Source organism: Rhineura floridana, chromosome 6 (genome assembly GCF_030035675.1).
Source record: "Rhineura floridana isolate rRhiFlo1 chromosome 6, rRhiFlo1.hap2, whole genome shotgun sequence".
NCBI classification, from domain to species: Eukaryota; Metazoa; Chordata; class Lepidosauria; order Squamata; family Rhineuridae; genus Rhineura; species Rhineura floridana.
Window position 1 is genome coordinate 78,578,239 of NC_084485.1, and position 22,866 is coordinate 78,601,104.

Below are 22,866 nucleotides of genomic sequence, written 5' to 3' on the forward strand. Positions count from 1 at the left end.
ATCACTTGCCATCAGTCCATTTTCCAGGAAGCATAGCCTGTGGTCCCAGAATCCAAATCTCTCACGTCGGCACCACCTTCATAGCCATTCATTCACATGGAGTATTTTTTTCCTGTTCTACTCTTAAGTACTGGAAGGATGGATGAAAAAACTATCTGGACCTCAAAGTCCTTGAGTTTCCTTCCCAGAGCTTCAAAGTCTGGTGTGATTTCTTCACAGCTCTGTTTGGCAGCATCATTTGTTCCCACATGGAAGAGGAGAAAGAGATACCTGTCGGTGGGCTTGATGAGTGATGGCAACCCTTCCGTCACATCTCTAATCTGTCCTCCTGGTAGACAGCCTACCTGGCAAGTCCACGGATCTTCTCGGCATATTTAGGTTTCGATCCCACGCAGTAGGGAGTCTCCCACTACTAGTTCTCTTCTTGTTGGGCGTGGTTTCATTGCCCCTGCTTCATTGAGCTTAAGCCTCTTGCTCGTTGTTGCATGGAGTCTCCTATAATTCTTCCACCACAGGCTGTCCTCAGTCTCATCTTCGAGTGGTTGAAAGCGGTTCCATAGTTCCATTGGTGAAGGGTGTCTTCTAGTTCTTCGGCTCCTGTCACCCTTTCCTACGGAGTTTCTTCCACTTCGTTGTTCCTCTCCAAAGCAGTCTCTTCTGCTACCACATGCTGTTGTTTTTCCACCTCCACTTCTCTTTGCTGCTGTTGTTCCAGCATTCTGTCTAAGAACTCTTCATCTTCTCTTATAGTCCTCAGTGTGCCACTCACCATTCCAGGCCTCTCACTTTTTCTTCCAACAGTGCCACAAGCTTGCACTTGTTGCACGTGTACACTATGTTGTTCTCAGGCAAGAAAACGGACATGGCACACACTTTGCAGGTCACAACCACTGGAGTATCCTTCCCATTCATACTCTTCTGCCTTTTGTTTCTTTCTGAACCACTTGTTTTGGAGTGGCCTGTGCTTTCTTTGTCCTGTCCTACTTCAGGGTAAACTTGAGAGTCCCACTGGTATGCAGTGTGCCGTACAAGAATTAGTAATTTTTTTGGGGGGGGGACCTCCCCTTGACCTCCCCTGTCAAACTCCTTTGTCAGACTCCTGTTTGCTCTCCCTGTTAGCTTGCTCTGTTTCCTCGCTCTCTGAAAGCTGGCTTGCTTGTATCTCCTCTCCTGTGGACCAGCTGAGACAGCTCCCTCTGCTCTGTTCAGTTAGGAGTCAGGAAACAGAATGAAAGTCCCAGCACACACAGCTGCTGCTTGTTGCCCTCAGCAGTTCTCAGGCCACACCCCTCTAATCAAGCTGCTATGAAGCCCTTCAGAGCACACGGCTTAGAGCCCCCTTGGCCTTTTTCTTTTCCTCGCTACAGCTCCTTTGTCAAATTCCTGTTTGCTCTCCCTGTTCGCTCTCTCTGTTCACTCTCTCTCTGAAAGCTGGCTTGCTTGTATCTCCTCTCTTGTGGACCAGCTGAGACAGCTCCCTCTGCTCTGCTCAATTAGGAGTCAGGAAACAGAATAATGTTGACCATGATGACCTTATAAGGTGTTTTAAGGACTTGGTATGTTTGAAAGGAAGCTTATTTTTCTTTAAATAAATAAAAATCTGTCTGCCACTGATCTTCCAAGGATGTTGATATCCTGCAGTGTTTGAAACACATATGGTGTCACCTTATGCCAAGAAGTGAAAGATTTGAAACAGGAAGCCAGATTGACCAGGATGCTTTCAGTGTTTAAGATGAATTATCAGAATGAAATTAAAATAGCACAGATGGTAAAATGTCAGCCCTTTGTAAGACATAAGGATCATCTTTGTTTCTTTCATTTATATTCTGTTCTCACAAAACATTTTTGTTTTGTTTTCTAGCGGCATCTTACACAGACAGCTCTGATGATGAAGTTTCCCCTAGAGAAAAGCAGCAAACTAATTCCAAGGGCAGTAGCAATTTCTGCGTTAAAAATATCAAGCAGGCAGAGTTTGGCCGCCGAGAGATAGAGATTGCTGAGCAAGGTAAAGGGCTAGCTGTCGAATCTTCCTTCTCCTTTGGGTACCATAAATTATATCCCATTAATCAGCAAACCCCTTGGTAATAGATTAGCTCTGTTGAATGTCAGCAAATGATGTAAAAGCAAAAACAACCCCTCATGATTGTTCTAACAGGTGTTGCTAATGATGCCAGTTGCAACAATCTATGTACTCAGCCTTATGAACAACAGATGACAGTCAACGTGAACAGTGCACAGTGCTTTTTGGTCTCCATTTGGGGGCAGTTAACCCTTCAGACTGCACACTTCCTGACAACTTTGCAGCCTTTTCAGGCTGCAGTGTCAGGTTGCCACCATCCTTCACTGACATACTATCTGACATTCAAGATGGTTGCCATTACTAATCTTTGCCTTTCTAGAGCTCTTATTCTTCAGCAAGTCTTCACATACATACATTTCTTTGACTTATTCTGGGAACCCAAGATGATGATTGACCAGTGTTTCACAGGTTTCATTGAAACAGGTTTCATTGAATTTTTTTTTTTTTTTTGTAGACATGTCTGCACTGATTTCACTAAGAAAACGAGCCCAGGGGGAAAAGCCTTTGGCTGGAGCTAAAATTGTGGGATGCACGCACATTACAGCACAGACTGCGGTGAGTCCCTGCAACTTGTACACAAGCTGCTTTTCATCTTAATTACTGCCTATGCAAGTCATGTCTGTCCCTTTCAGAATAAAGGAATAAAAGGAAAGGTGTCGCAGTTGTCTAAACGAGAGCATTATTTAGTTTCTAAACCACCCTGGTATATCTGTGCATACAAATGCTCAGGAAAGACATTGGCTGTTATGGCGATGCCAGGATCCAATTTGTCAGTGGCATATGTTGTTTTTGGCTGGTAGCTACAATGCCCTGCATGAACTTAAGTGTGTCTGATTTAATTGATATACAGTCTCTCTTGAGTCTCTGGGGTTGGGTGAGGTATACATTAAATTAAGTTAAATAACCTTTTACTTCTGAGCTGGTATTGGCCAGATTGAGTCAGCCATTATTACTGCTTTTTTGGTTGACTGTTTGCTTTGCCTCTCAGGTCTTGATTGAGACGCTGTGTGCATTAGGAGCTCAGTGCCGTTGGTCTGCTTGTAACATTTATTCCACTCAGAATGAGGTGGCTGCTGCCTTGGCTGAGGCTGGTGAGTACAGGACAGCTGCACAGAGATTCGGTATCAGAATTAGAAATGCAAATTCTGTTTTCTTAGTGCAGTACTTAATAATTCTGTCAAACTATTCAGGACTTAAGAATACATGGTGTACCAAGATATTTGGCTGTGTTGGAAGCTCTGTTATCAGAATTCTATAGCTTATCACTAACTATGCAAGATTCTGAACAATTTATTTAGAACAAAATAAGGCTGATCTTATGTTTGTACCTGAAGCAAGAAGAGCCCTGCTGGATCAGCCCAGAGGCCCATCTCATTCAGCATTCTGTTCTCACAGTGGCCAACCACTTGCCTAAGGGAAGCCCACAAGCAGGACCTGAGTGCAACAGCATTCTTTCCACTTGTGATTCCCAACAACTGATACTCAAAGGCACACTGCCTCCAACACTGGAGGCAGAATATAGCCACCACGGCTAGTAGCCAATGGTTTTAGTTTTAGAAGCATTTGTTTTGAAAGAAGCATTAGATGACTTGATAAGTACAACTTCGGAGTAAAATCTCTTTATGATAGAACGAGTTGAATGTCACTTGAAATAAATTTAGTTGGATGTATTTTTATTTATTTAGGACATTTATATACCACGTAATCATTCACATCTCTAAGCCGTGTATATAAAAAGCAAGTTATGCAGAAAATGAAACAATAAAATAATCATAAAACCAAACACTATCTTTAAAATGTCTGCTGGAACAAGAAAGTTTTAGTCATGCAGCTGAAGTTCAACAAGGAGGGGGCCTGTCTAATCTCATTTGGGAGGGATTTCCACAGGCTTGGGCCCACTACACTGAATGTACAGACTCTAGTTCTTATGAGCTGTCCGTTGAAGCCATGGGGACCACCAAGAAAGACTCCTCCAAAGATCTCAGTGATTTGGGCCAGGATATAAGGGATCAGATGGTTCTTAAGATATCTGGAACCCAAGTTAAGGGCCTTGTAAATGCATGCAAGATCCTTGAACCTTTCCCAGTAACATATGGGCAGTCAGTGGAAGCTTTTAAGCAGTTATGTGCTGGCAGTGGTCTGTCCCCATCAACAGTCTGCCTTGCAGCATTTTGCACCAGCTGGAGCTTCCAGAGCAGGCACAAGGGTAGCCAGCCTCACATAGAGCACATTGCAATAATCAAGTCTTGAAGTTACCAATGTATGAATCATTGCAGCCAGGTTGTCCCTGTCCAAGAATGGCCGTAGTTGGCACACCAGCCATGGCTGATAAAAGGCACTCATAGCCACAGAGGTTACCAGAACCTCAAATGACCAAGATGCATCCAGGAGCTCCTGTTCTTTTAGAGGGAGAGTAACCCCATCCAGAATAGGTAAATGGCCAATCTCCTGGACACTGTAACCACCCATCCGCAGTGTCTCCATCTTCCTATGGTTCAAGCATAGTCTATTAGCCCTCATCTATTTCACAACTGCATCCAGACAATGTTCCAGAAAATGTATCCTGCCTTTGTGTTCATGGTGGCCTTGTGAAAAGACCTTTGGTACTGTTTATAAAATCACAAGTTCATGTTTTTTCTGTGGATCCATGAGTTGGTAGAGAAAATTTGGATGTAGATGTATGGATGTAGCTATTAATGTTATCTGTTGCATTAATTTACAGTTGCTTCATGTTAGAAATTGACACAAAGACTTAATGTAAAACAGTGGTTAAAATATAGAATTTTATACAAATAAAATGGACAAACCTAGTGCAGACAAGATAATGAAGACAAATTACTATTCTTTCAAAAAAGATTTCTAGCATTTTTCTCTAATTGCTGCATATTGTAAAGTTGTATAACTGTAACCCTTGGGTCAGTTGTAAAAACATAGCGGAAAAAAGAAACTGTTCCCAACTTCGCTGTCCTAACATTTCTATAAATTCTCTGCATGCCAGAGCTGTCGGGTATTTTGCAAACTGTCCTCAGAGAAACATTCCACAGCCAGGTAGACTCCCTTAAACTTGTTGAGAGAAACTAGATTATGCTCAGAACATTTGTTTGGCTTTAAGTTATTTATGCTGTTCTGCATGCATCTCTTGTATGCCAAGGAGACAGTAAACTAGGGTTACTGTTGGTGTACCGTCCACCCTGCAGCCCAGCAGCTTCTCTGACTGAGCTGGCGGAGGCCGTCTCGGCTGTGGTATTGGAGGAGCCCAGAACGATAGTCCTGGGTGATTTCAGTGTCCATGTGAGGCTACATCTAGTGTTCCGGCTCAGGACTTCATGGTTTCCATGATGACTGTGGGGCTATCTCAAGTTGTCACTGGTCCGACACATAGGACAGGGCACACCCTCAACTTCGTTTTTGCTCCAGATGAAGGAAGGGGTGGTCTGGAGATGGGGGTGTGTGGATGTCACCCCATGGTTGTGATCAGAGCACTTCCTGGTGAAGTTAAGACTTTTGGCTCCAATCCTTCCTTGCAGAGGTGGTGGACAGATTAGGATGGTCTGCCCAGGAGACTAATGGAATCCACTGGATTCCTGAATGCGCTGGGGGGAGTTCCCAGTAGACAGATGAGGAGACTCTTGAAGCCCTTGTCATACTGTGGAACAATGAGACATGTTGGGCTCTTCACATGGTTGCCCCTGAGTGCCCTCTCCGGCATTGTGAAGCCCAGTTTGCACCTTGGCACACCAGTGAACTAAGGGCTATGAAACAGGCTGGAAATGACTAGAGTGCAGGTGGTGAAAGATGTGCTGTGAGGCTGATCTGGCCCAAGTAAACAACATAACCTTGCCAACTGCGTGGCAGTGAGGGCGGCAAAGATGGCCCATTTCTGTGCCTCCATTGCATCCTCAAGTAGCAGTCCAGTGGAGTTTTTTCATATTGTATGGGGTCTGTTGACATCAACTCCAGGAAATGGAGTTTTAGACCCTTTGGAGGCTCACTCTGAATTGTTGGCAAGGCACTCTGAAGGTAAAGTTGCTCACCTCCATAGTAGTCTTGATGCCCCATCCACATCTGTTGTAGCCCCCAGTGAGATGTCCAGTGCAACATCTGCTGCAGCTTCTTGGGATCAGTTTCAGTTGATGCAACCTGATGATATGGGCAAGGTGCTTGTGATGATGTGACCAACAATGTGCTGTTTCAACCCTTGCCCTTCTTGGCTTATTAAAGCTTGCTGAGGGGGAATGACTGAGAGGATCAATGTGACTTTGCGGAAGGGAATGGTCCCACCCACCCTGAAAGACATGGTGATCCAACTGCTCCTGAAAAAGCCCACCCTGGACCCATTGGTTTGTGAGAACTAATGACTGGTTGCAAATACCCCCTTTTTAGGGAAGGTGATCAAGAGGGTTGTGGCATAGGTATTGCAAGTACTCTTGGATGAAACAGATTATCTTGGCCTATTCCAATCTGGGTTCAGGCCTGGTTATGGGACTGAATCGGCCTTGGTCACCCTAATGGGTGACCTTTATTGGGAGAAGGACAGGGGGAGTGCAACCCTGTTATTCTTACTTGATCTCTCAGCAGCTTTTGATACCATTGACCATGGTATCCTTCTGGGATGATTGTCTTTTGGGCCCCTGGCAGTTGTGCTGTGGGGTGCTGCAGGGTACCATCCTGTCCTCAGTGCTGTTTAACATCTATATGGAGCCCTTGGGAGCGCTCATAAGAAGATTTGGGGTGAGGTGTCAGCAGCATGCTGATGATACCCAGCTCTATTTCTCTGTAATATCTGAATTGGGAGAGGCCATGCAAGCCCTGGACCAGTGCCTGCACTTGGTGGTGGGCTGGATGAGAGCCAATAAACTGAGTTTGAATCCTAGCAAGATGGAGGCGCTGTGGGTTGGTGGCTCCCGAGTTCAGATAATTGGTCAGCTGCCTGCTTTGGATGGGGTTGTACTCCCTCTGAAAGAGCAGGTCCGTAGTCTGGCGGTGCTCCTGGATCCATCTTTGTCACTAGAGGCCCAGGTGATTTCAGTGGCTAGGAGTGTCTTTTACCCACTTTGGTTGGTAAGACAGCTGTGGCTGTTTCTGGATTGGGATAGCCTGACCACTGTTCTCTATGCACTGGTAACCTCCAGGCTGGATTATTGTAATGCGCTCAATGTGGGGCTGCCCTTGAGGGTGAGGAAGCTGTACCTGTTGCAAAATGCAGCAGCATGACTGCTCACTGGGGCAGGGTATCACCAACATGTCATCCTGTTGCTGAAAGAATTGTACTGGCTGCCCATTAACTACTGGGCCAAGTTCTGGTTTTGGTGTACGAAGCCCTATACAGCATGGGACCAGGATACCTGAAATATCTTTTTGCCCCTTATTTACTCAGGTGATTACTGCACTCTGCAGGCGAGGGCCTTCTGCAAATACCATCTTATCAGGAGGTCCATTCTGCTCAACATAGGAAGCAAACCTTTAGTGTAGTGGCACCTACCCTTTGGAATTCCCTCCCCTTAAATATTAGACAGGCGCCACTGTTATCTTTTCCATGCCTGCTGAAGACCTTCCTCTTTCAACAAGCCTTTTAAGTTGAGACCTTATCCTAGTCTGTGTCTGTGTTGGAATTGCTTTTTAATATGTTTTAAAACCTTTTTTTAAACAAAAAGATTTTTTAAAGCTTTTTTAAAAAATGTTTTAAAGATATTTTAATATGTTTTAAAGTCTGTTTTTATGATGTATTAAAGGGTTTTTAGTGCTTTTTAAGATGTTTTTAAAGATGTTTTTAAAGATGTTTTGTTTAAATATGTTTTAAAGTCTGTTTTTAAAATGTTTTAGAGTGTTTTTAGTGTTTTGTTGGCCGCCCTGGGCTCCTTCTGGGAGGAAGGGCAGAATATAAATTTAATAAATAAATAAAAATAAAGCTTATATCACAATACATTTCTTATACTGAAGGTACAGGACTTTGTTTTTGTTATTGCTGTAAACTGCACAGAGAGCTTCGGCTATGGGGCAGTATAAATGTAATAAATAAATAAATATTCTCTGTTCCTGCATATTTTCCTGCAAATCCATTCTGATGTACTGTTAAAAACTGGCATGTTAACATGTACTAGCAGTTGTCTAGTTTCAAGATGCTGTTCCAAAACAGACTGTAAATTGTACAGATGAATAGCTTTAAAGTTGCCCCTTTAATGTAATATAATTCTGAACTATGATGCACTTTTATTTAGTTACATTTCTGTGACTAGAGACTGCTACCAGCGATCAGTTTCCTGTTATTTATGTGTGGTATAAAGATAATGTCTGTTCAAGTAGCCTGGTCATTTAAATATACGAAAGAGATGACCGAAAAAAGAAGCAGGATCAAACAGTGAGGCTGTTTGCTTACTATCAAGCATTCACTCCAGTGGATTTTTTTATTTTTAGTTTGCTGTCTTAACAATATAACTTCTTGCAAATGTACAGTACACAGACTGCTTCAGCTAACGTAAGGGATCAGTAAAATGAGTGGGGGTAAGAGTTGCTATGTACCAACACAAGGCTTATTTTGGGTCTGCTTCAAGCAGCCTTGCTTTAAAAAAATCTAGCAAATTTATTTTCTCTCCCTAGGTGTTGCTGTGTTTGCCTGGAAAGGAGAATCCGAGGATGACTTTTGGTGGTGCATTGATCGCTGTGTTAATGTGGATAGCTGGCAGGCTAACATGGTAATGGAACATTTTCCCAAGTTCCCCTTATTCTCACACGTGTTAACTTCTCCTTTGGAAGTGTATTGATTGAGATCCAAAGAGCTACTTGTACACCAAGGTTTCTGACATGCCTAGTAAAACTTCTGACTTGTTTCCTTTCAATAGCAGACCACCATGCCCTATTTTTCTGTTTCAAAAGAGGTTTGTTGTGTGCACCAAGGAGGTAATGTTTAAGAAACACAATTCTTTGGACATGCAGAACTAGTTCAGTGGTTCTTTGAATCCTGTGTACTGGATCACATTATAGTGTTTAGTGTGTAGCCACATTCAGCACCACTTATGTTTTCCTCTCCTTTTGTCCTGCCCTTTCCTTCTCTCTTCTCTGGTCAGTGGGGTTTAGTTGAAAGAAATGGAAAGTTTATTGTGGTATAACTAGTTAACACCTGTCCATTTTCATCTCAAATTGGAAGGGGGGAGGTGAAATTTACCCCCGCAAACAGAAGGACATTTTTGGTGATATGGAATTGCAGCAAAATTACCCATGGGTCATGGGGAGCTCACTGTTGGCAGTGGTCTTTTTCTTTTTTACTATTATTTTGTTGTTCCCAATCACAGCCGTTCCCCTCTCAGCTCTTCAACTATTTTGTTCCCCCCCAGAATGTTCTGGGCATACTGTGTCTGTGCGTGTTCAGGTGGAGAGATGGTGGCTACTGACAGCTGTATTCTGGGGAGGTGGGGTGGCCAAGCTGCTCGGAGAGGAGCTCAGCTATTGCTCCTCAAAATCAGTCCTGCATAAAAAACAGTCCTGGGAATCAATATGATGAAGGCTGGGCTTTTATAAATAAAATGAAATAAATACGGAAGGAAAAAGCTGATAGAACATTCACATAGTGTTACGTTGGATATAACCTTTAATCTCAACAATGAACCAGTGGAGCAAATGTTGCATTTGGACCAGGGAGATGAAACACACTTGATGGCTTTGGACAAGTCATTGTCTGTCAGTCTAACCTATCTCAGAGGGCTATTGTAAGGATCAGAGATGAACAGAGTTATGTTGGAAGAAGAGCAGAATATCAATGTGACAAGGCAGTTGTTACATTAAACAGACACATAGAAAAGGAGACTTACTGACAGGACGGCGCTACCTGCTGTTCCCAGCACTCAACTCTTAAACTTCCTGCACATTACAAATGTGGAATTATAAAATGTTCTCTAGGTTTAGTTTCAGGCATCTTGCCCTAATGGAAGCTTTTTTCTTTATGTTGATTCTCTGTTAGTTGCCATATAGCTAAATGACATCTGAGTCACTTGAAACCAATTGAATGTTTGCACAATATAGATCTACTCACATTTTAAAAAATCTATTAAGTATTGCTCATGGAAAAATAACTGATGGCTTGTCTGCCTTAAAATAGCTATTTTTCTAAGAATTTAGAATTTGAGAATAGTCTGTCATATATCCTTTGCAACTAGTAGAAGAATTCTTTCCCAGGAAATTAATTGCATGGCTTGTATCCAGTGGTGCCATTCCCCTTGTGCAACAGATGGCCGTTTGTGCAACAGAACCTCCCCTCTCCTCTCCCCTGAAGCCCCCTTGCACACCCTCAGAATCTGCCCTGGGGTTAGGGGACCATCCAGAGCAGACTTTTGAGGTGTGCAAGAAGAGGAAGGGGAAGTCCTGTTAGGCGAGTGGAACTCCACAAGTGCAACATTGGGTGCAACCTCATGTCTTCAAGATTACTATCAGCAGCACCCTTGCCCTTTTGGCCTGGTATGCTAGATACACCAGATATTTGTAAATCCCTACTGTAATACTGAATCCTTATTTAAGAGGAAATTGTGCAGTAGATTTCCTTCCTAAAAAGTGTTAAATTGATCAGATAATACTCCATTAGTATAGGCAATGTCTTCTGTTTCATACGTCTACACTGGTTCATATCTATACATCAGGGGAAAGCGTTTTTGTTAACATTGTGGGCTATGGTATTAGCAAAACACTTGATTATTCCAGTTTTCTAAGATAATTGGCTACAGATAAGCACCTCCTGTATTTTTTCTATAAGATCAGTTATCCAAAGGAAAAGTGATCCTTGCTCTGTGCATACATCTCCACCAGTCTTCTAGCTTCTACTTAAATTTGTGCAATAATAACTATGAGTACTGGTCCTCTGGAAATATACTTTGTAGACTTCAAATACATATATTTATATATTAGAACATTTGGTCAGGTGTGTTGCTTGGACATCTTGCACTGTAATAACTGCATATGAAAAGAAATCAAGAGTTCTGACCCTTAACAGCTATGTGACATTTACAGTTTAATTACATAGAAATAGTCCTTGTTTGTGTCTTAAAGTGAAGTTAGGTATGACATGCTGTGTGAGTAGCAAACGATCTGAGCTAATTTTCCTTCCTTTATTTTTAGATCTTGGATGATGGGGGAGACCTGACCCATTGGGTTTATAAGAAATATCCAAATGTATTTAAGAAGATCAGAGGCATTGTAGAAGAGAGTGTGACTGGTGTGCACAGGTAATAACCACAAAAGGAGTCTGCAAATCCTATGCTTCTTAAATATGAAGGTTTGGAAAGTTGTAGAGCCTTCCCCATATTTATTAAGCAGACATCTAAAAATTAAAGCTCCTTTTAATCATGAACCCCTGGTGGGGATAATAATTAAGGATGGGGAAGAAAAAATGTCATAAAAGAAAAGTATAGCTTAGCTAAGGCAGAATCTAGGGCCTTTTGTATTATTTTAGTTTCCTATCTATTAAACCATGGGACTTTACATTACTTTAAGCTCAAAAGTTGAAGAGTTTTCAATGCCGCAGTCCCGTTTCCCTTTTATGTTTATAAAGAAGGGAACATCTTTTTTAATGTTCCATTGACTATTCCCTTTAGCCAGACTATTCTTCCCAATGCTTCATCTGCTCTTAGAAACAGCTTGAGCTGCTGCTTGGCCTTTTTTCTCCTCCTGCCCTGCCCCCATCACCATTTCTGTACCAAGTGCTTGTTGCAGATACATCCATGACTAAGTTACCAGTGGTAACGATTTTCAGTATGGTTTGACAAACATAAGAAATGATGCCGCTTGGTCACAGCTGAAAGGAAGCCTGGAGGCTGATGCGCACAGATGCAAAAGCAGAGTCCAGAGTTGTACGACGTACACAATAGGAACATGGAATGTGAGAAGCATGAACCAGGGAAAGTTAGAAATTGTTAAGAAAGAAATAGAATGTATCAACATGACAACACTTGGCGTGAGTGAATTAAAATGGACGGGAATGGGACATTTTCAGTCAGGCAACTACAACATATTTTATGCAGGAAATGAGAAATTGAGGTGATGTAGCAAAAGCAATTTGGAGATATAATGCAAGGTCTGAGCGAGTTATATCAATGAGATTTAACAAGAAACTTATCAACATAATCATCCTCCAAGTCTATGCTCCAATGGCAAACGCAGAAGAAGAGGAATTGGAGAGACTTTACGCAGAAATGCAGGAAGAAATTGATCACACACCAAAACAAGATGAGCTGATAATCATGGGGGACTGGAATGCAAAAGTAGGGAACAGAGAAGAGCTAGGAATTGTGGGAAAGTGGGGCTTAGCGGATAGAAATGAAGCAAGAGAAAGACTTATTGAATTCTGTGAAGCCAATAATTTGTTTCTTGCAAATATATATTTTTGAGCAACCAAAAAGACAACTCACCAAATGGTCAATATAGGAATCCAACCGATTATGTAATTGGTAGCAGAAGATGGAGAAGTTCCATACTTTCTGCGAAAACAAGACCAAGAGCAGAGAGTGGTATGGATCATGAACTGGTTATATCGAAAATCAGAGTAAAGCTAAAAAAGAACAAATCAATCATAATGCCAAAATACAATTTAAATAACATCCCAGAAGAATATAAAGATGAAAGAAGGAACAGATTTGAGGCTTTAAACTTAGTTGACAGAGAACCAGAAGAACTATGAAGTGAAGTCAGAGACTGTTGAGCCCCAGCTGTCTCACGAGGCCCCGGGAGGGGGAAGGCATGAGTTTCAGGTTCCCCAGCAGTCCAAAGGCACGGAGGATCCAGTAGTTGTTGAGTCTCCTCAAGACCTTGGGGAAGGGAGTGAGTTTGACTTCGTGCCAGTTCTCACGGATGGTGCTGCCTCCAAAGAGGACAGTGCGCAGCCCCCAGACATGTCAGAAGAGCAGTTGGGCGATGTTTCAGAGCGCGTGTTGACTCCCTCTTTACCAAGCAGCTCTCAGGATGCTTCAAACGCGTCTCTGCCGCCTGACCTCGAGCCTGTTGCTAAGGAGCTGGTTCTTTCGGATGAGCTGTTTGAAGCACGCCCCCCTTCACCTCACTCTCGACGCCGTGAGAAACGGACAGGGCAGAGGCAGGGCTTGTGAAGGAGTCAGATTACGATCCCAGACTTTTCCTACTTAAGACTGCAGCTCTCAGGTTTGGGTGCTGAGTCAACTTACTCCATACGCTGCAGAGCATGTGTAGAGTTTAGTTAGGGAATTGTAGTGAGTTAGCATAGATACTTCTATGAAGCGAACTGCCTTTGATGTATCCATTACTTTAATAAAACAAGAATTGCATTCACCTTCGTCTCCGACTCGTGGCTCTCGCCCTGAGCAGGACCGAGACATTATCAGGGAAGAATGCAAAAAGACAATACCTCTAGTTAAAAAGAGAGAAAGACCTCAGTGGATGACTGAACAAACTCTTAAAATGGTTAGAGAGAGAAGGAAAGGGAAAGCAAAAGGAGATAGAAACATGGTTAGAACCCTAAATGCAACTATACAGCGACAAGTACGTAGGGACAAAGAGAACTGTTACAATAGTTATTGTATAGAGATAGAAGAGGACAACAAAGAGGTTAGAACAAGAGCCCTATTCCAAAAGATTAAAAAAATTAAACGGAAATTTAAACCAAGAGTAGGGATGTTGAATAACCAACAAGGGAGCACACTGACTGACCGAGATGAAATAAAAGGAAGATGGAAGCAATACACTGAAGAGATGCAAGGATGACAGATTCATTCATGGAGGAACTGTATGATGAAGAACCAGAAATTTTAGAATGTGAGGTGGAAGCTGCTTTTAAAATACTTGGAAGAAACAAATCACCAGGAACAGATGGCATACCAATAGAGTTGCTACAAGCTACTGAGACTGAATCTGTCCAAATTTTGACAAAGATTTGTCAAGAAATATGGAAAACAAAACAGTGCCCACAGACTGGAAGCTGTCAGCTCTACACTGCGTCAGCAGTGCCGGTGGGGGGGCTGGAAATTCCTGGGTGGTTGGCAGGGAAGCAAAGTCCTTAGCCGGCAGTCTGGTCATAAATCTGCCAGGTCTAGGAGGAGGGGAGCTGATAAGGGCCAGGCTTGTCCGAAGCGTACTTGCCGAGTCAGGAGTCCAGAAGTGAGGTCAGTAGAGGTCCGGGATCAAGTGCCAAGGGGTCAGTCCGAAAGAGGGTGCCAGGAAACTAGGAACACACAAGCCACGCCTGACGTTGCAGTCAGCAACAAGCTGCAGCCAAGGTGTGCCTTATAAAGAGCAAGGTTGACAGCAGGTGTGAGTCCTCAACGTTTGGGCCTTAAGGAGACAGGCCTGCCTCTCTTCTGCCTGACCTTCTGCTGTCTACGTTCTGCAGGTGAGGGGGGAGTATCCTGTTCACTGTCTGTGTCTGGCTGCAGGGACTCTGCTGTATCTGGGGTGCTCTGCAGCTGAGGGGGAGAAGGAGCTGGATTCTCAGGAGGCTCCTCCGTGTCTCCTGAGTCTGCTGCTCCTAGGTCTGCTGCTGTTACTCCCGAGTCATCCTCATCTGAGGAGTCCTCTGACGGGGCCATGACAGAAGCATTCAGTATACATCCCAATTCCAAAGAAAGGGGATCCCATGGAATGCAGTAATTATTGAACTATTGCCTTTATATCCCATGCAAGTAAAGTAATGCTCAAGATTCTACAACAAAGGCTCTTACCATATATGGAGTGAGAAATGCTAGATAGATGTCCAAGCTTGATTTAGAAAGGGAGGAGGTACCAGAGATCATACCACAAACATACGTTAGATAATGGAATGGACTAAGGAATTTCAGAAGAAAATCACCTTGTGCTTTATATATTACAGCAAAACCTTTGAGTGTGTAGATCATGAAAAACTATGGAATGCTTTAAAAGAAATGGGGGTGCCACAGCATCTGATTGTCTTGATGCGCAACCTATACTCTGCATAAGAGGCTACTGTAAGGACATAATATGGAGAAACCAGTTGGTTCCCCGTCAGAAAGGATGTGAGGCAGGGGTGTATTTTATCACCCTATTTGTTTAATCTGTATGCAGAGCATGTCATATGGAGGGCGGGATTGGACCAAGATGGAGGTGTGACAACTGGAGGGGAAAATATCAGTAGTTTAAGATATGTAGACAATACTATACTTCTAGCAGAAACCAGTAATGATTTGAAACGAGTGCTGTTGAAAGTTAAAGAGGCAAACACAAAAGCAGGACTACAACTGAAAGTCAAAAAGACTAAAGTAATGACAACAGAAGATTTATGTAACTTTAAAGTCAACAATGGGGACATTGAACTTGTCAAGGATTATCAATACCTCGGCACAGTCATTAACCAAAATGGAGACAATAGTCAAGAAAACAGAAGAAGGCTAGGACTGGGGAGGGCAGCTATGAGAGAACTAGAAAAGGTCCTCAAATGCAAAAACATATCACTGAACACCAAAGTCAGGATGATTCAGACCATGGTGTCCGTGATCTCTATGTATGGATGTGAAAGTTGGGCAGTGAAAAAAGTGGATAAGAGAAAAATCAACTCATTTGAAATGTGGTGTTGGAGAAGAGCTTTGCATGGACCGGGAAAAAGACAAATAATTGGGTGCTAGAACAAATTAAACTAGAACTATCACTAGAAGCTAAAATGATGAAACTGAGGTTATCATACTTTGGACACATCATGAGAAGACCTGATTCACTAGAAAAGACAATAATGCTGGGAAAAACAGAAGGGAGTAGAAAAAGAGGAAGACCAAAAAAGAGATGGATTGATTCCATAAAGGAAGTCACAGACGTGAACTTACAAGATCTGAACAGGGTGGTTTATGATAGATGCTATTGGAGGTTGCTGCTTCATAGGGTCGCCATAAGTCTTAATTGACTTGATGGCAGATAACAACAAACCTGGAGATGTCAAGGATTAAACTTGGGAGCTTTTATTTATTTTATTAGATCAATGTATTATTTTGTATGCTTTATCACTGAGCTATAGTTCTCGGTTGAATAAAACACAGGGGAGGAGTTTTTTTCTTCCTGTAGAAATCTAGGGGGTGTAGTAATTAATCATTTTGCCTTACTCAGTGATGTGAAACATTTTTCTCTATATTTACAAACATGATTGGCTGTAGGTACATATTAAGGGTCTGATCAGGCTGCACTGATTATCCTGTTTTCCCCCTATAGTATTTATTTCTGAAATCTTCTCTCTTTCCTTTTCAGGTTATACCAGTTATCAAAGGCTGGGAAACTGTGTGTTCCAGCAATGAATGTAAATGACTCTGTTACCAAACAGAAATTTGATAACCTATACTGTTGCAGGGAGTCCATCTTGGATGGGTGAGTCTGATACCCAGCTTTGGTAGTTGAAAAAGATGCCACTAGCATTCATCTCTTTCTTATTCCAGCTTTACTTTTTTCCTACTCAGCTCTTTGTGCTGTGGAGTTGTGAATTAAATATTGCTGTGACTGTGAAATCCAGTTGCAGCATAGGGTCATACTGTTGTGGAATTAGAACACTGGTCGCATTTGGACATCTCAATAAAGTATGGTTTATTGTGATGTGCATGAGTTGCAATAAGCCTACACGCTCCCCCTCTCCTGCATGGCTGGGAGGAGGACTTCAGAAGCATTTACTGTTGGTTTCAGCTAAATGCAGCTCCTGTTTCATTTAACTAGAATATCATGTTTTACATTAAATTTAGCTGGTTTAAACAAGCCTGTTTCCTAAACTATGGTTTGAAGCTGGCTTGTTTAAAGCAACTGTAGCTAGCATAGACCACAGTCCCCCAGTTCAGAAGAAACAAAGTCGCAGTTAGTTAAAACCAAAAGTAAATGCTTCTGAAGTCCTCCTCTGGGCCTTGCAGAAGAATGAGAGAGGAGGGGGGAGCATGCAAGGTTTGCTGTGGCTTGTGCATGTGATGGTTTATCAAGACATCAAAACACATCTATTCTGTGTTATTTTTTTAAAAAGAATACTTTTATTGCAATTTTATCATACAAAAAGAAATAAGGAAATATGAAAAAGAAAACAATACACAATATACAATATTGTACTCTTAATACAAAAAAATGACATGAGACAGAAACAAAAATTGCAATAAGAATAATCAAACTGAGATGGAGCTTATATACAAATAAACTTTACACTAAAAATCCTTCAAGATATACAGAAGTAACAAAACAATTGCACTCATATGTTACTTCACACAATATGCGGTAACACAAGATCTTATCATGGAATGTCAAGGGAGAAAGGAAAGGGAAGACCAGAAGAGCAAGAGGTGATATGTCAAATCTGCATAGTGTGTAGGATGTTCAGCCTAAGGTGTCTCTCCATAAGGAGGCGTGTGCTGAGTAGGGACTGCCATCCACAGCCATTGTGTTGAGTCAAGCATGTACTCTGCATGCGGTTAACTTTTCAAGAAGTCTCTCTCTCTCTTTCCCACAGCCTAAAACGAACAACTGATGTGATGTTTGGAGGGAAGCAAGTGGTAGTGTGTGGCTATGGTGAGGTGAGTTGTAGGCTGGCTGATTCAGAGTAAAGTTACCTTTGCTTAGTGTTCATTATCTGCATTTTACTACTAGTAATGTGATTAATAAAAGAAGCATTAGGAAGAACTTGTGTTGTAGCAGAAGATTATGTATCTAATTGTAATGGCTCTTACAATTAGATTAGATACAATTAATTGCAAGCTGCTGATACTACCAAGTATTTTCACATCATTAGAAGAGTTTTTGCACTCAGCTGTATTTGTACAGTAACATCTGGAAGAATTTAAAAGATGCACAGACATTATGTTTCAGATTATCTGGAAATGTGCATGGATTGCACTTCTTCAACATGGATATTTCCAGCAACATATGAATGGCACCCATTGAATTCTGTACATTTTAGGGCCAAAATGCATGTGACAGCAGCCGTTCTGTGTTTTAACATGATCAGAGCAGCTCCATATTTTAACAGATTTGGGTTGTGTGTGGGGAAGACTGATTTAATGGCAAAAGGGGTGCTCTAGTGTGAAGTGGAGAACTCTCCCATAGCTCCTATCTTAATAGCTGAATGTTAGTATTCGCATGAACTTACCTAGGAAAATGGTTATTTGTATTAGTAAGTCATGGCTGCTGTCTGTGACCAGAGAAGGCATTTTCCTGAGGATATGGATTTCATGGTCAGATTTCTTTAAAAGAAAAGGAATATCTTGTCTTTTTTCATTTTGTTTAGATCTCATAATTCAGAGTGTTTGTGTGCTTCAAGTATTTGCTGTTTTGCTAAACATGGGAGGGATTTGTTTTTTACTGAGAAACGGTACTATGATGCCTCTGAAGTAGAATGTGTGTATGTAAATGTAAGTATGTACACTTGACCCTTTCCAGTCAGGGTTCAGGCCTGGTTATGGACTGAATTGGCCTTGGTTGCCTTGATGGATGACCTTTATCAGGAGAAGGACAGGGGGAGCGCACCCCTGTTATTCTTACTTGATCTCTTGGAGGCTTTTGATACCATGCATGCACACAAACAGTCGTACACATACATTCACTTATACATACACATAGAGGCAGACAGCACTCTGTTTTTTACACACACACATATACGCACACACATAAAAGCATATATCATTGTCTCTTCACAGCTGGAGGAAATGGTATATTCTGCTCTTTGAAGAGTAAAAGACAGCATTTCCACTCCTCCCTATTCAGCTCTGGTATAGGAGGGAGGGGAAATGCTGCATTTTTACTTTTTTACTCTCTAAGAACAGGCAAGAGAGCCAGTGTGGTGTAGTGGTTAAGGTGCTGGACTACGACCTGGGAGACCGGGGTTCGAATCCCCACACAGCCATGAAGCTCACTGGGTGACCTTGGGCCAGTCACTGCCTCTCAGCCTCAGAGGAAGGCAATGGTAAACCCCCTCTGAATACCGCTTACCATGAAAACCCTGTTCATAGGATCACCATAAGTTGGGATCAACTTGAAGGCAGTCCATTTCCATTTTTTTCAGGAACAGGCAAAAGGTTTTATCTCCCAATCTCACCACTGATGTTCTCAGTGCTGAAACTGGGAGATAGAAATCCTTCTGCCTGCTGTTTAGAGAGTGATTCTAAAGAGTAGGCACTGGAATTTTTTTATTTCCTCATATGACCACAGTGCTGAGATCAGGCGATAAAGAGCTACGTCTTTAGAGATTGCTCTCCAAAGAGCAGGCAGAGCGCTTTGTTTATAAAAATTGTATACTGCTTAATTATAATTAAAAAATCTAAACATTTACATAAAAACAAGAAACACAATCAGTAACATTCCCTAAAAGCTAGATAGACAAAATAAAAACAAAAGTATATATTGGAAATACAACTGAGCATTATGCTAAATATACAATTAAAAATGTAATGAGAGTCAGAGACCAGGAAAGCTTGGGTAAACATAATTTTCAATCTCAACACTGAGATTAGGAGATAAAACTCCAGGGGCTGGTGAGCAACTTCCCATAGCTTGCTGGACCATACCTGCCCATAGCAGCAGAGGGGTAAGCAACTAGGAGTGGTGCAACAGCAAACCTAGAATGCTACAACTACTGTTGGCTGCCTTAGTGTAGTTGAGTGGACATTAGCAAACTTTCCAGCACTTCCTATATGATAAACTGGTCTGTGTTCACCTATCCATCAATGAATCAACTGACTGTATATATATTTGAACCTTTGAATAGAAATGTTATAGGCTGAATTTCATGGTCCTTTGGCCTCAGCTTACAAATGTTTGTGTTCCGTGTGTACACACATACATACACACATCTTTTGCTGTTCAAGGCACTTGTCTTTGTTTTGATTTTGTAGCTGCTGTTGTGTATTGCAGGTTGGAAAGGGATGCTGTGCAGCTCTGAAGGCCCTGGGAGCCATAGTTTACATCACTGAGATTGATCCTATCTGTGCTCTTCAAGCCTGGTAAGAGAGGAGGTGTTACAAATACTGCTATCTCAGAGTATGAGCCTTTTCTTATATTACTTGCTGCTCTTTTTTAGGCCACTTCAAAAGGCTGTAATTCAATCACCCTGTGCGTTGTTGCATGAAACAGCATACATTACGTTGGAGTTAAGTTGAGCAAGAAACTTCTTCAGAGCATTAGATCATGTTAAGAGTCTTTATTAAGACATTACGGCCAAAGGCTTAAGAGTAAATACATGTAGAGTTTCTTCAGTCACCCCCCTTCTGGTACATCTCTCTCCAAAGGTAAACACAGAAGAGAACCTCTCAGTTCAGAGGCAATACACAGAAGACACAGCTTAACACAGATAGCTGCTAGAACTTTTTCCCAGTCTATCGCGATGGTTACCATAGCAACGGCCTTGGCAGTCCGTTCCCAGACTGGGCAAAGACATAACTCCCCCTAGTTACAGTTTTTCAGACTTGAGGGAAAACAGACTCAGTGACAGTGCGGTTCAATGGTCAACAATCCCCCCTTTTTCCCATCATGTCTGTAACTCATTACAACAATAACAACAATACATTTCTCCAATACATCTTGCAATACAGCTTACATTTCAGTACAGTTCAAAACATCTCTGTACATTTAGCTAGAACTTTATTCAATCAAACTTTGGCTCATTCCAAGCCTTGTCACCAGTTTGCCAAATTTCTCCTCACACAAAGGCTTGGTCATTATGTCAGCCACCATGTTTTGTTTCTTGCTGCTCCAGTCAATGCATGACCCGTGCCACATCACAACTATGCCAGAGGTTGACTTACGACTGCTCAGCTCCCCTGCATGATCTGCATCCACAAAACATTCAAGACCTCCTGTCTTTGCTCCTGACAAAACCAGACTCTTTGTCTTTGTGCCTTTCAGATTTATGTCAAGATCTGGTTTAAATGTTTGCGCTTGTGTTTCTGGACACCAAACTCTGAAATATACATTCTCTTGTGCTCTAGGTGCACGTTTGCCACGTCTCTTACCCTGTGGCTTGTAAAATCGGCTGCGATGCACTCTTTCAGGCATCAGCCTGACTGCATTACATGAATACTGTGGCTGTGTGCTTTTAACAGCTGTCTTCTTACAGCTCTGACCATCATTCTCTTTCCGCCCCATTAAACTCAAGGCATCAGCACACTTCACACCCACGGTCATTCTAAACTGCCCCTGTGTCATGAATCCCTGACAGACAACTTTGCCTCTTCTTTGCACAAAACATTTTCCTCTATCAAATGTTACACAGTACCCAGAATTCACCAGTTTTTGAACTGATAAAATATTATGAGCCAATTCTGGAACAAACAAACATTCTGACATTATCCCAAGTTTATTAAATCTCACCAGTCCTCGGGCTTCCACCCTTTTCTGTGATCCATCCGCAAGTTGCACAAAATCCTGCACTTCTTCTGAAGCATAAAACAAACTTCTGTCTTTAATTAATATATGGCTCGCCCCGCTGTCGACAGTCCAGTTAACAGGTCCTAAATCTTGAGACTTCTGTTTACAAACAAAGTTCACACTTCCCTGCTTCAAGCCTCCGTCCCTGGAGTTTCGCTTGACTACACAGTCTTTTCGGAGATGCCCACGAGCCCCACAGGCATAACAAGCCTTTAACAGCTGCTGCTTGTAATCCTGTTTGCTTTTGGCTGCCTCCTCCGGTTCGGCACTTTTCTCCTCCTTGCTTCTGACAGCTTCCATCAGCTCGGCTCTCTGCGCCTTCTGCCTCCGCTGCCATTCCTGGGACAAATCCTGCAACGCGTCCCACATCTGTTTAGCCGACGGCTCATCTCTCACACACATCAGTTGAGAATCCGATAGAGCCAAGATTATAAACGCCTGCGCCCTCTGATCTTTGCGCTTCCAGGCCGCGGTCAACACCGCCGGGGGTGTTCCATCTATAATGTCCCATAAATCCTCTGTTATCAGCAAAGCCCGCATCCTCGGCTTCCAGCTGCCATAATTCTTTTCCGTCAATCTTTCCATTGGCAAGCCTCCCCCAGACAGGTTTACAGCCATGTTGCTCACCTCCGTCTGGTACAATCAATCAAGCTGCCCTCTGGAACTCCGTCTGCCGTTCAGACCAGCAACTTACTCCCGTGTAATGTGCGGTGGATCTGGGCCCATAACCCCTGTTGACGTGTGTGCGTTGTTGCGTGAAACAGCATACATTACGTTGGAGTTAAGTTGAGCAAGAAACTTCTTCAGAGCATTAGATCATGTTAAGAGTCTTTATTAAGACATTACGGCCAAAGGCTTAAGAGTAAATACATGTAGAGTTTCTTCAGTCATCCCCCTTCTGGTACATCTCTCTCCAAAGGTAAACACAGAAGAGAACCTCTCAGTTCAGAGGCAATACACAGAAGACACAGCTTAACACAGATAGCTGCTAGAACTTTTTCCCAGTCTATCGCGATGGTTACCATAGCAACGGCCTTGGCAGTCCGTTCCCAGACTGGGCAAAGACATAACTCCCCCTAGTTACAGTTTTTCAGACTTGATGGAAAACAGACTCAGTGACAGTGCGGTTCAATGGTCAACAGAGCCTTCCTCACAATCCAAGGCTATCTGCACAAGAAGGTGTAAATCTTCAGGGAATCTTCCATTTCCTGGGAATCGGGCATTAGATTCTCATTTGAGGGCTACGTGAATATGCAGCATTGAGTGCATATATAGCTTCATCTGGAAGAGCCTTTTTCCTCATGAGTTTTGAGACTAGCCACCATTAGCAAAGCAATGAATAGTTTGCTGAAATGCATTTGTCGATATAATATTAGATAGGAAGAAGCAATAAACTTATTGTGAATCACCGCTTAAAAGAAGCAGTAGATGCTAAATACAAGACCATCTGATGT

General features: G+C 42.4%; 1 protein-coding gene across 3 annotated transcripts in view; it reads left to right on the plus strand.

Annotated features, from left to right (window-relative positions):
* AHCYL1 (adenosylhomocysteinase like 1) overlaps positions 1-22,866 on the plus strand; it is a 93,036-nt gene that overhangs the window by 61,972 nt on the left and 8,198 nt on the right. For all 3 annotated transcript variants that reach the window (XM_061632600.1, XM_061632599.1, XM_061632601.1), the window contains exons 3-10: positions 1,862-2,005; positions 2,535-2,635; positions 3,069-3,171; positions 8,678-8,772; positions 11,183-11,289; positions 16,277-16,393; positions 17,505-17,568; positions 19,901-19,989. In XM_061632600.1, the coding sequence (XP_061488584.1) occupies positions 1,862-2,005; positions 2,535-2,635; positions 3,069-3,171; positions 8,678-8,772; positions 11,183-11,289; positions 16,277-16,393; positions 17,505-17,568; positions 19,901-19,989 (820 nt within the window). The remainder of the gene's footprint in view (positions 1-1,861; positions 2,006-2,534; positions 2,636-3,068; positions 3,172-8,677; positions 8,773-11,182; positions 11,290-16,276; positions 16,394-17,504; positions 17,569-19,900; positions 19,990-22,866) is intronic.